Source organism: Loxodonta africana, chromosome 13 (assembly GCF_030014295.1).
Source record: "Loxodonta africana isolate mLoxAfr1 chromosome 13, mLoxAfr1.hap2, whole genome shotgun sequence".
NCBI classification, from domain to species: Eukaryota; Metazoa; Chordata; class Mammalia; order Proboscidea; family Elephantidae; genus Loxodonta; species Loxodonta africana.
In genome coordinates, this window is record NC_087354.1 from 88,939,690 (window position 1) to 88,954,268 (window position 14,579).

General features: G+C 38.2%; 1 protein-coding gene across 3 annotated transcripts in view; it reads right to left on the minus strand.

Moving 5' to 3' along the window:
• The window catches only part of FSTL5 (follistatin like 5), an 865,385-nt gene that overhangs the window by 92,255 nt on the left and 758,551 nt on the right, over positions 1 to 14,579 (minus strand). For all 3 annotated transcript variants that reach the window (XM_003418490.3, XM_010598135.3, XM_003418489.3), the window contains one exon: positions 3,969 to 4,076. In XM_003418490.3, coding sequence (XP_003418538.2) covers positions 3,969 to 4,076 — 108 coding nt within the window. The remainder of the gene's footprint in view (positions 1 to 3,968; positions 4,077 to 14,579) is intronic.

Consider the following 14,579-nt stretch of genomic DNA (forward strand, 5'->3'; position numbering starts at 1 on the left):
TGTCTTCTCTGGTGACGTGTCTGTTCATTTCCTTTACCCATTTTTTAAGTGGATTATTTGTCTTTTTGTTGTAGAGGTGTTGGATTTTCTTGTAGATTTTAGAAATAAGACCTTTGTCTGATTTGTAATAGCCAAAAAATTTTTTCCTAGTCTGTAGTTTCTCTTTTTCACTCTTTTGGTGAAGTCTTTTGATCAGCATAAATGTTTAATTTTTAGAAGGTCCCAGTTATCTAGCTTATCCTCTGGAGCTTGTATGTTGTTGATTGTGGTTCGTACCTTGCTAATGCCATGTATTAGGGCCTCTGGTGTTGATCCTTTTTTTTCTTCTATGAACTTCATAGTTTTTGGCTTTATATTTAGGTCTTTGATCCATTTTGAATTAGTTTTTATATATGGTGTGATGTATAGGCCCTGCTTCTTCTTTTTTTTTTTTTTTGCATATGGACATCCAGTTTTACCAGTACCATTTGTTAGAAAGATGCTTGTTTCTAAAGGGATATTTATTGAATATCTCTTTTGTGCTTGGCACAATCTTAGGTTAGAAAAAATATAATACCACTTCCGTAGCTCTCCTCAATCTGGACCTTGTTCCTGGATGATTCCAGGTTTTTCTCTGCCTCTGGAGTTGAGCAGATCATGTCAGATAGCCAGGGTCAGGTTAAAGTTCACTGACTGCAAGGACACACAGATTGATCTGACTGATCTAATAGTCCATAATTCTGATCTCACAACAACCTTTGGTTCATTCCTAGTGGCACCCTGGTGGTGGTCTCTCCATGTCTTATGGCTTCCAACAACCCACAGCACCTGCCTCATACTGCCCCCCCATCAGTCCAGAGCCATTTTCAAAGACATCTTAAATCCCATTTCTTTTTTGAGATATTTTCTGATAATCCTTCTGTGAGATAATAATCCATGAGTATTTTCACATTTCTGCACAGTCTGGATTTTCTGAGCAATAGCACTGACAAACTTTGTTAAATGATAGTGTATAGCCAACAGTCCTTGGAAGTTAGAGATGGTGTGTTGCTTCTGAGAGACTGAGAAATTCATCTCTACCTGTGCTATTTGCTTACATTTCAGAGTAATTCCTGAGAGAATTACTGAATTTCAGAGTAACTCCCTGGAGATAACTGCAAAAACTTTAGAGTAAAAATCTCTCTCCCTCTTTCTCTCCAGAAAGGAAGATCAGCCTATATGCCAGCAAACTATATAAATTTGTTGTTGATAGGTTCTGTTAAGTTGGTTCCTACTCAGCAACCCTATGTACAACAGAAGGAAACATGGCCTGGCCCTGTGCCATCCTCACAATCGTTGATATGTTTGGGCCCATTATTGCAGCCACTGTGTCAATCCATCTCGTTTGAGGTCCTCCTCTTTTTTACCAATCTTCTACTTCACCAAGCTTGATGTCCCTATCCAGGGACCAGTCCCTCTTGATAACATGTAAACTACATGAGACAAAGTCTCACCATTCTTGCTTCTAAGGAGCATCCTGGCTGTACTTTTTCCAAGACAGATTTGTTTGTTCTTCTGGGAGTCCATGGAATAGTCAATATTCTTCACCAATACCATAATTCAAATATATCAACTCTTTGTTGGTCTCCCTTATCCACTGTCCAACTTTCACAAGAATATAAGGTGATTGAAAATACCATGGTTTAGGAGCATCTTAGTCCTCAAAGAGACATCTTTGCTTTTTACACTTTAAAGAGGTCTTTTGCAGCATATTTGCCCAATGCATTTTTTGACTGCTGCTTCCATGGGTTTTGATTATGGATCCAAGTAAAATTAAATCCTTTACAATGCCAATATTTTCTAAATATCCAAATTCAGAGATTATAATATCAAGGTCTCTCACCACATCACTCCATGGAGGCTTTGGCTGGGGATGTGTACACTAACATGTTCCTTGAATATTAATGTATTTTACTGTATTTTTCCTGTCAAGATCAATCTTCTCTCTTTCTTTCCTTTCTCTCTTTCTGTTATAAAAACCATACATGAACAATTCTTCTTTCATGTACCATTTTAAGGGTACTTCTCAATTCTTGCATTGTATTTTATATTTTCAGGTGCACGACTTACCAGTCAGTCCCACCTATCAAATATTTTTAAAAGTTCACCAAATTTTATTTTTTTTTTCTTATTAGACATTCAGAAAAAAAAATATAAAGAAAGAACCCATTTTTGGAGGGCTGGATAATGTGTGGGAAGTCACTCTCCATCACTAGATTTTTTTTTTTTTTAATTCTATATTATACCAAGAGTTTGTCTAAACTACTTTCTGGAAATAATGAAAAACTAGAAAAGTTATTAATCTATCCAGATAGCATGTACCACAGGAAGTTGAGGGTTGGAGGATAGAATCTATAAGGAAGAATTTGTTAAAATGAAAATATATATAACTTAAAAAATTCATTTTCTAAACTTTGTAAACATTTTATTTTAAAGTTAATAGTATTAAAATAATTCCTGGGAATCAAATGTTTTAAAAATTTGTAATGTTCGACTATTTTATCTTGCCAAGATTATGCTTTGTACACAAAATGTCAGATAACTAGACCCAGTTACAATATTGTGTAGATCATTATATTACCCAAGATGTGGAGATTTTGCTTCTACCATTAAGACACTGAGTCTGTTACTCTACCCTCTTGAATCTCCTTTGCAGGTGTGGTTTGCTTTGATAATAGGTAGTGGCAGAACTGACCTCGTGTGAGTTCTGTAGCAGAAGCTTAATTGGTCTTGCAGCTTCCACTCTCAATTCCTTGAAACCTGAAACCACCATGCTGTGAAGATGCCAATCTAGATTATGAGCAGTCACATGCAGGAAACCCAGGGCACCAAAGTGACCACCACTACTATGTGTCGAACATGAGAGGAAGGGCCTTTTTGGACCTTCTGGCTCCAGCTGAGTTATGACTACAGTCACATGAGTGATCCTAGATGAGACTAACAGAAGAACCCGATTGCCAAGCCACAGACAGGTGAGTAATAATAAGTTATTATTATTATTATTTTTTATTCTTAGGACATCAAGTTTTGGGGTGATTAGGTTTGCAGCAATAAATAACTTACATACCATATTATATTTTAGATGTTTCAAATAACACACATTTCTAGTGAAATATAAAATGTGCCATCATTTGGATAGCTCTCTTAAAATATTTCATTAAAATAGACTTGTCACTTATGAGCTAAATATCTCAGTGCTGAAATTACCTCACAAATATTAAAAGTATTGATACTGAAAACTTATTTAAACAAAACAAAAACATTGCATTCAACAGACTTTATTGAAAAATGGCCAGGGGTTAATGATTTAGGACTTGATAAGCAGAATCATAGCCAAAACAGTAAAAAAAAAAAAAATCACCAGGTGATTATAACAACAGTATAAACTACATTTATAGGGGCAACATTTTCTTCCTATTCCCTCTCTGATTTCTGACTTGTAACTCCAAAAATCTCCATTGTGCCAAAGAGTCCTTGTTAAAATCCATGTATTCTTTTCTTTGCCTACCAAATTCTCACTTAACCAACTTCAAAACCAAACCAAAGCAAACTCATTGATTTGATGATTCAATTCCGGGTAAAACAGTGACCCTATAGAACAGAGTAGAACTGCCCATTGCATTTCCCAGGAGTGGCTGGTGAATTGGAACTGCTGCCTTTTTGTTAGCAGTCAAGCTCTTAACCACTCTGCCACCAGGTCAAAGGAGAAGCAAATTCCACAAAACTGACACCACAGATGACCCTATTAGAAACGAGGATGTGATCAGATAATGAAATGCTATCTGTTTGTGAAAACACGATACCTGCTTTGAAGCTAGATTCTAACTCTTACGGTTGTATGCTACTTGCTCCACCCCACATTCCTCACTGTTAAATAGTCATAAATAGGCAACAAGATATGCAATGGTTTAAAGACCGTTGTTTTCTCACATGTGCTCAGATGTACGTACCTGTAGTGTCGGTGAGGTCTTGTCCATAGTACCCCAGCTGAGCACCCAGACCTGGTCGTGTGATTTATCATAGTGCAATTTCACTGGGACAGGGTCTGTGCTTACTGCCTGTAATAAGTAACAATAAAGGAAATATTTTCAGAATAATATATTAGTTTAAAGATTGTCCAAAAAATGTGGATGAATCAGAGTTTAGTTGTCAGATTTAAAATTTATGTTGCCAATTATCTGATTTTCTAAAGTGCCATTTGAACTGCCATCATTGGAAATACCCCCTTTCCTCACACACTCTTGTTGTTCATCCTATGCACACTTCTATATCATCTTATGTTCACTCAGCACCTGCGCAAACTGCGAGCCATGTCGCTATTTAGAAACTCAAGATAGATGTTATTAATAGGTGCGTTTTAAACAATTATTGAATACAAGTGAGAACCACGTTTACGGCACTAGGTTTTTTTCCCATTTGAATGCTGATTATGGAATTTGATCATCTGTAATGCTAAGAAGCCGAAAATCTGATATACGTTTGCAGTTCTACTAACGGATTACGTAATTTACTTTCCTTAACGAGAAACTCACAATAACACACAGAAGGAAAAGCAGGTTTTTTTGTTTGTTTGCTTTTGTACCATGCTGGATATGTTAAATGTGTTTTTTTCTGCTAAAATTTATAATATTTAGCCTTAACTTAAAAATCCCAGAAAATAAATAGTTGCCAGGAAAGGATTTTTTTTAATTTCAAGCTATTTATATATTGTAGGTTCCCACTTTTTTAAAGTAATTTCCTATCATAGTAACTTTAATCTCTTTTCTAATTTTATAACTAAAAAAAAAAAATTGTATCCAATTCAACGACCTTTATCTAATTATAAAAGCATTTCTTTCCAAAGCACTGGTGAATATACTTAAAGAATTTTCCAAGACCTGATTCATAATATAATGCTTTCCTCAGTGGGTTAGTAAAAAGTAAACTGCAGGGAGCCAAGATGGCTGACTAGGTAGAAGCTACCTCGGATCCCTCTTGCAACAAAGACTCGGAAAAACAAGTGAATAGATCACATACATGACAATCTAGGAACCCTGACCATCAAACACAGATCTAAAGAGTTGACCTGAGTGACAGAGACTGAAAACGAACAACCACGGGGAAGCGGTGACTATTTTCAGAGCCTGGAGCCAGTGTCCCAGTCAGAAAACCTTGGCGCCGGGCTTTGGACTGGGCGCAGGGGAGCTGAGCATGGCATCCTGAGATGGTGCAAATACGGGGTGCAGCCCTAGCCCCTGAGGTGACCTCGGGGGAAGCCCAGCCAGTGCACGCAGGCAGTGCAGTGATGCGGCTGACAGGAACAGAAGTCACCGGGAGGCAGACTGGTTTTGGAGCCAGGAGCGCGGCGTCCCAGCCAGGTCACCTTGGCGCTGGGCTTTGGACTGGGAGCAGAGGAACTGACCACGGCTTCTGAGACAGTGCAAGCACGGGACGCAGGCCTGACCCTCGGGGGCAATCTCTACCCAGCCAGCGCACACAGTCGATGCGCCCCTCGGGAATCTCAGATAAAACAGTCATCCCAAGCAAGATAAGTAACTTTGTCTATATTCTGGGGTGCTACTCTCTCCTATTTATCTGAACCCTCCCCTCCCCTTCCCAGGCGGCTTCATTAACATTGGAATTTCCTGAGCCAGAGAGTGAACCGCATTGCGGTTTTTCTTTCTTTTCTTTTCTTTTTTTTTTGGTCTTTTCCTAACTCATTCTCCTGACCTGAGAGAAGCAGCTACAAAAAAACCCAGGTACCAAAAATCCTTCCCTAATTGGACTAAAAACACAGAACCAGCTCCAGCCAAGCATATGTGATCCACAGTCTTGGGCTTTCATCCCTACAGGGAACAAGGTGGCTATTATAATGCAAAGGCATTTCTGATAGGGATCTGACTGTAATTGTTTTAGCAGATTACTGGAAACACAAGTTTCCCAGGTCTGATGTCTCTGCTTTTTCAACAGAGTCCTCGCTGACCCACAACAGGGAACTGAGGGCTGAAGCTCCCCCCAGACCACCTAGCCTCTGGCCTTAGGGGTCTAAGGAGGGTAAGACCTACCAATCTGTAGAGGTACTTGCATTAGAGGCCTAAGGTACAGCTGCAGAGCCCACCCACCAAAGTGCTTTAGGAATAGAGACACACCTACCTCCCTGGCACTTGGGGGAAGCCTGTCAGCATCCTGCCCCCCCTGGAGTGTGAACCCCTGCTGCTACTAGAATCTGGTGCACACAACTATCACCACTACTTCTCTAGGTGGATAGGTGACAGTCTGCACCACACGCTTGGTGACCCAAAATCAGATTCTACTCAAGAATAGTGAATGGACTCTTAGGCTTATATTTCTGGTAACAGCCCAAACCAGCTGGTACTATGAAGGTGAAATTAAAACATTTACAAATAAACACAAGCTTAGAGAATTTGCAAAAACCAAACCAAAAAAAAAAAAAAACAACAACAAATACTAAAGGAAATTGTTTGGTCAGAAAACCAATAATATCAGATACCAGCACAACACAAGGTCACAGAACAGAACATCCTGATATCAACTCAAATAGGGAAATCACAAAAACAAATTAAGATTAATTTTAAAAACAGAAAAATGCTCAAAACAGGGCATCATTGAAGTCAATATGTAAAAGATCACAATAATCAAAAAGAGGGACTAAATACAGGTGGCATAGAACTGCCATATGGAGAGTGATACAAGGCGATATAGGACAACACAAGTTAGGTTTTTACTTAGAAAAATAGGGGTAAATATTAAGGTAACCACAAAGAGGTATAACAACTCCATAACTCAAAATAAAAACCAAGAAAAACATAACGACTCAGCAAACATAAAGTCAAATACTATGAAAATGAGGAATACACAATTTACAAAGAAAAACGTCTCAGCACAAAAAAATAAGTGGAAAAATGAAAGTGTCAACAACACACATAAAAAGGCATCAAAATGACAGCACTAAACACATACTTATCTATAATTACGCTGAATGTAAATGGACTAAATGCACCAGTAAAGAGACAGAGAGTCTCAGACTGGATAAAGAAACACGATGCGCCTATATGCTGCCTACAAGAGACACACCTTAGACTTAGAGACACAAACAAACTAAAACTCAAAGCATGGAAAAAAAATATATCAAGCAAACAATAAGCAAAAAAGAAGAGGAGTAGCAATATTAATTTCTGACAAAATAGACTTTAAACTTAAATCCACCACAAAGGATAAAGAAGGACACTACATGATGATAAAAGGGACAATTGATCAGGAAGATATAACCATATTAAATATTTATGCACCCAGTGACAGGGCTGCAAGATACATAAATCAAATTTTAACAGAAATGAAAAGTGAGATAGACACCTCCATAATTGCAGCAGAAAACTTCAACACACCACTTTCGGAGGACAGGATATCCAGAAGGAAGCTCAATAGAGACACGGAAGTCCTAATTACAACCATCAACCAACTTGACCTCATTGACTTATACAGAACACTCCACCCAACTGCTGCAAAGTATACTTTTTTTCTAGTGCACATGGAACATTCTCTAGAATAGACCACATATTAGGTCATAAAACAAAGCTTTGCAGAATCCAGACGTCAAAATATTACAAAGCATCTTCTCAGACTATAAGGCCATAAAAGTAGAAATCAATAACAGAAAAATGAGGGAAAAGAAATCAAATACTTGGAAACTGAACAACACTCTGCTCAAAAAAGACTGGGTTATAGAAGACATTAAGGAGGGAATAAAGAAATTCATAGAATGCAATAAGAATGAAAACACTTCCTATCAAAACCTCTGGGACACAGCAAAAGCAGTGCTCAGAGGTCAATTTCTATCGATAAATGCACACATACAAAAAGAAGAAAGAGCCAAAATCAGAGAGCTGTCTCTACAACTTGAGCAAATAGAAAATGAGCAACAAAAGAATCCATCAGGCACCAGAAGAAAACAAATAATAAAAATTAGAGCTGAACTAAATGAATTAGAGAACAGAAAAACAATTGAAAGAATTAACAAGGCCAAAAGCTGGTTCTTTGAAAAAATTAGCAAAATTGATAAACCATTGGCTAGACTGACTAAAGAAATACAGGAAAGGAAACAAATAACCCAAATAAGAAAAGAGATGGGCCACATCACAACAGACCCAACTGAAATTAAAAGAATCATATCAGATTATTATGAAAAATTGTACTCTAACAAATTTGCAAACCTAGAAGAAATGGATGAATTCCTAGAAAAACACTACCTACCTAAACTAACACAATCAGAAGCAGAACAACTAAATAGACCCATAACAAAAAAAGAGATTGAACCGGTAATCAAAAAACTCCCAACAGAAAAAAAGCCATGGCCTGGATGGCTTTCCTGCAGAGTTCTACCAAACTTTCAGAGAAGAGTTAACACTACTACTACTAAAGGTATTTCAAAGCTTAGAAAATGATTGAATACTACCTAACTCATTCTATGAATCCACCATATCCCTGACTACTACTACTAAAGGTATTTCAAAGCTTAGAAAATGATTGAATACTACCTAACTCATTCTATGAATCCACCATATCCCTGATACCAAAACTAGGTAAAGACATCAGAAAAAAAGAAAATTACAGACCTATATCCCTCATGAACATAGATGCAAAAATCCTCAACAAAATTCTAGCCAATACAATTCAACAACATATCAAAAAAATAATTCACCACGACCAAGTGGGATTTATACCAGCTATGCAAAATTTTTTTTTTATGCAAGGCTGGTTTAATATTAGAAAAACCATTAATGTAATCCACCACATAAATAAAACAAAAGACAAAAACCACATGATCTTATCAATTGATGCAGAAAAGGCATTTGACAAAGTCCAACACCCATTTATGATAAAAACTCTCACCAAAATAGGAATTGAAGGAAAATTCCTCAACATAATAAAGGGCATCTATGCAAAGCCAACAGCCAACATCACTCTAAATGGAGAGAGCCTGAAAGCATTTCCCTTGAGAATGGGAACCAGACAAGGATGCCTTTATCACCGCTCTTATTCAACATCGTGCTACAAGTCCTAGCCAGAGCAATTAGGCTAGACAAAGAAATAAAGGGCATCTGGATTGGCAAAGAGGAAGTCAAATTATCTCTATTTGCAGATGACATGATCTTATACACAGAAAACCCTAAGGAATCCTCCAGAAAACTACTGAAACTAATAGAAGACTTTGGCAGAGTCTCAGGTTATAAGATAAACATACAAAAATCACTTGGATTCCTCTACATCAACAAAAAGAACATCGAAGAGGAAATCACCAAATCAATACCATTCACAGTAGCCCCCAAGAAGATAAAATACTTAGGAATAAATCTTACCAAAGGTGTAAAAGACCTATACAAAGAAAACTACAAAGTACTACTGCAAGAAACTAAAAAGGACCTACTTAAGTGGAAAAACATACCTTGCTCATGGATAGGAAGACTTAACATAGTAAAAATGTCTATTCTACCAAAAGCCATCTATACATACAATGCACTTCTGATCCAAATTCCAATGACATTTTTTAATGTGATGGAGAAACAAATCACCAACTTCATATGGAAGGGAAAGAAGCCTTGGATAAGTAAAGCATTACTGAAAAAGAATAAGAAAGTGGGAGGCCTCACTCCACCTTATTTTAGAACCTATTATACAGCCACAGTAGTCAAAACAGCCTGGTACTGGTACAACAACAGACACATAGACCAGTGGAACAGAATTGAGAACCCAGATATAAATCCATCCACATATGAGCAGCTGATATTTGACAAAGGCCCAGTGTGTCATTTAATTGGGAAAAAGACAGTCTTTTTAACAAATGGTGCTGGCATAACTAGATATCCATTTGCAAAAAAATGAAACAGGCCCCATACCTCACACCATGCACAAAAACTAACTCCAAGTGGATCAAAGACCTAAACATAAAGACTAAAATGATAAACATCATGGAAGAAAAAATAGGGACAATGTTAGAAGCCCTAATACAAGGCATAAACAGAATACAAAACATTACCAAAAATGACAAAGAGAAACCAGATAACTGGAAGCTCCTAAAAATCAAATACCTATGCTCACCTAAAGACTTCACCAAAAGAGTAAAAAGACCACCTACAGACTGGGAAAGAATTTTCAGCTATGACATCTCCGACCAGCGCCTGATCTCTAAAACCTATGTGATTCTGTTAAAACTCAACCACAAAAAGACAAACAACCCAATCAAGAAGTGGGCAAAGGATATGAACAGGTACTTCACTAAAGAAGATATTCAGGCAGCTAACAGATATATGAGAAAATGCTCTCGATCATTAGCCATTAGAGAAATGCAAATTAAAACTACGATGAGATTCCATCTCACTCCAACAAGGCTGGCATTAATCCAAAAAACACAAAATAATAAATGTTGGAGAGGCTGCGGAGAGATTGGAACTCTTATACACTGCTGGTGGGAATGTAAAATGGTACAACCACTTTGGAAATCTATCTGGCATTTTCTTAAAAAGTTAGAAATAGAACTACCATACAACCCAGAAATCCCACTCCTCAGAATATACCCTAGAGAAATAAGAGCCTTCACACAAACAGATATATGCACTCCCATGTTTATTGCAGCTCTGTTTACAACAGCAAAAAGCTGGAAGCAAACAAGGCGTCCATCAACGGATGAATGGATAAATAAATTGTGGTATATTCACACAATGGAATACTACGCATCGATAAAGAACAGTGACGAATCTGTGAAACATTTCATAACATGGAGGAACCTGGAAGGCATTATGCTGAGTGAAATTAGTCAGAGGCAAAAGGACAAATATTGTATAAGACCACTATTATAAGATCTTGAGAAATAGTATAAACTGAGAAGAACACATACTTTTGTGGTTACGAGGGGGGGAGGGAGGGATGGTGGGAGAGGGCTATTTACTGATTAGTTAGTAGATAAGAACTACTTTAGGTGAAGGGAAGGGCAATAGTCAATACACGGAAGGTCAGCTCAACCGGACTGGACCAAAAGCAAAGAAGTTTCCGGGATAAACTGAATGCTTCAAACGTCAGCGGAGCAAGGGCGGGGGTTTGGGAACTATGGCTTAAGGGGACTTGTAGGTCAATTGGCAAAATAATACTATTATGAAAACATTCTGCATCCCCCTTTGAAATGTGGCGTCTGGGGTCTTAAATGCTAACAAGCGGCCATCTAAGATGCATCAATTGTTCTCAAACCACCTGGATCAAAGGAGAATGAAGAACACCAAGGTCACAGGATAACTAAGAGCCCAAGAGACAGAAAGGGCCACATGAACCAGAGGCTTACATCATCCTGAGACCAGAAGAACTAGATGGTGCCGGGCCACAACCGATGACTGCCCTGACAGGGAGCACAACAGAGAACCCCCGAAGGAGCAGGAGAATAGTGGGATGCAGACCCCAAATTCTCATAAAAAGACCAGACTTAATGGTCTGACTGAGACTAGAGGAATCCCAGCGTTCATGGTCCCCAAACCTTCTGTTGGCCCAGGACAGGAACCATTCCCGAAGACAACTCATCAGACATTGAAGGGACTGGACAATGGGTTGGAGAGAGATGCTGATGAAGAGTGAGCTACTTGTATGAGGTGGACACTTGAGACTGTGTTGGCATCTCCTGTCTGGAGGGGAGACAGGAGGGTAGAGAGGGTTAGAAACTGGCAAAATTGTCACGATAGGAGAGACTGGAAGGGCTGACTCATTAGGGGGAGAGTAAGTGGGAGTATGGAGTAAGGTCTATATAAGCTTATATGTGACAGACTGACTTGATTTGTAAACGTTCACTTAAAGCTCAATAAAAATTATTAAAAAAAAAAAGTAAACTGCAGTTGTGGCTTGATAAAAAGAAATACATATTTTGACTTAAATGTTGGCCAATTCAGCCTTACTAATGCATCGGTCTTTTAACGTTTTGCCCTGTATTCCACCTACTTAAATTTTAAATATTCTTGGATTACTGAAATCATTCTTTGATCTCTGAAAATGCACAATTTAAAAGTTTTCTGTATCAGGGTCCTGACCTTTTCTTCCTGGCTAACAGAACCATGATACTGGTCTAGGATCAGGAGATCAGTAGTGTCCTCAGGGAAGGTAGACCCCTTGGCCAGCACTGGGGATCTAATCAATGAGTAATTCCATCCCTTTTGGCAAATACTAAGTTTCCGAACTTCTCTAACAGCTTGGAGTAGTTATGTAGCATATTCCAGCAAATGTGTTGTAAAGACTAATTTGAAGGATGATTTCTGAGACATGTTGCATTCTGTCAACAGACAAGCACAGGAGGAGCCTTCCTTGACCCACGTTTTTCTTTCCTCTTGCTTTAATGCTGTCATGTGAGAATGTCAAGCCTGGAGTTTCCAAAGCCAAAGCCATTTTGAGGCCATGAAGGGGTAAGCTTAAAGAGTAAAGCCAGCATTATGAAGATGTAGGAGGAGAAAAATAAAAAGAAACTGAATTCTTGATAATAACCTTGAGCAACTACACAAACTTAGAACACGTGTTCCTCAACTTTGTGTTATTTGGGATAAATGAATGGTTTTGATGCTTAAGAAATAGGCTAGTATTCTGTTAATTGTAATCAAATGATTGCCAGCTGTTTCATTTAAATTTCTTTATGTACTGATCAATGATTTCAATACCTATATGGAAAAGGGCCATTATTAATCACTAAACTAATAACAAAGCAATAAGCTTTCCTTGGTTTTTCATATTCCCCCCTTTGTACACTAACCTTGATCTATCATGCAGCTTAAGATGCAATAACTTTAGGTTTTAAAAAGTGTTAAAGATAAAATAGCTCAATAGAAACAACATAAACAACAATAACAAAACCTGATTGTTATTCAATTCTTAAAATAAATTACAAAGGAGCGAAGGTCTTTAGATAACCTCAAATACAGAGAAGGAACAATTCGGATGAAAATTTCCAAGTTGCTGGCTCTCATAAGGTGCTTTTGTTTTCTTTAGCAGCTCTTATACATATTTTTGTAATATGAGCATACCACATCCCATGTTGTTGTGTACTGTCAAGTCCATTCATACTCATAACGACCCTACGGGACAGAGTAGAACTACTAATAGGGTTCCTGAAGCTGTGATCTTTATGGGAGCAGATCTAAGAGTCTTTCTCCCTTGGAGCATATGGTGGGTTCTAACCACAGACCTTTTGGTTAGCAGCTGAGCACTTAACCATTGAGCCACCAGAACTCCTTACTACAATCCACAGTTTATGCTAGTATGAGTCAGAATCACCTGGACAGCAATGGGTTTGGATTAAAAAAAAAAAACACTGTCAAGTTGATTCCAACTCACAGGACATAGGTTGTATTATTTATCCAGATAAGGAAGCTAGGTCAGACTTGCCAGTGGTCATTCAGCCAGCAAACAGCAGGGCTGGAATTTGATAAACCAGTTGCTGCAGAGTTGATTCCAACTCAGGGTGACCCCACGTTTTCAATGGCTGGAAGTAGATCAGCAGGCCTTTCTTCTAACACATCACTGCATGGACTCAAACCTCCAGACTTTCCATTAGTAGCTGACTAAGTTAACTGTTGACAACATCCAAAGACTCCTGGAATTGGACAGTCTTTGCTTTTCCAACGTGAGAAGCTCTCTGCTCATGAAAGGACCTCTTGCCTTCCAGTTGATTGACAGTTAATTCCTGAGAATGTGTGGCTATGTTGTTTTCTTATTTCTAGCTCAGATATAAGTAATTGTTTTTTTTGTTTTTTTCTATCTCTCTTTTATAAGAACCCACAGGGTCCAAATGTATGTAGTATCATCTCTAAAAACTGTACTACCCTAGTGCATTATCACTGAGAGGCAGTGTATGTCATGCTAAGGAGCATGGGTTCTGAAGCCAAACTTCAAATCTTAGCTTCTTCACTTAAAAATAAGATGGAGATACTAACAACACTTGAAAGAATTATTGTAAATATTAGATGAGGTAGTAAACATAAAGAGCTTAGGGTGTCCCTGGAAAATACTAAAGCAGTTGTCATCAAGTCATTTCTGACTCATGATGACTCGTGTGTCAGAGTAGAACTGTGCTCCACACGCTTTCAAATGACTTCATTTTTCGGAAGCAGATTGCCAGGCCTTTTTTGGAGGCACCCTGGAGCAAATCCTAAGCACTAAATAAACACCACTACTGCTACCCCTACTAGAACTAACACTAACATCACTGCAATGAGAAAGGCTGCTTGAATTGGAAGCAGCTTCATGACTGCTGATATCATCTTGCTTTAAGGTTAGAGATGCTCTTCATTTAGCAAATGGAGAAACTGATATCTAGCAGAGAGAAAAAAATAAACACAGCCTGTCTATGCCCAGGAAGTATTTACAGACTAGAGGCTGGGAGAAGCCTTTAAAACTATTTGATATGTGTTAGGAAATAAAACTAAAGACCAACTGCTATGAAAGCTTAGTGGAAAAAGTGTAATGCAGGACGAGGGAGAAGGGGAGGAGGTGGAACTTCAAGTAAGACTTAAAGTGTGAATATTTTTTGATATGGGAAGACA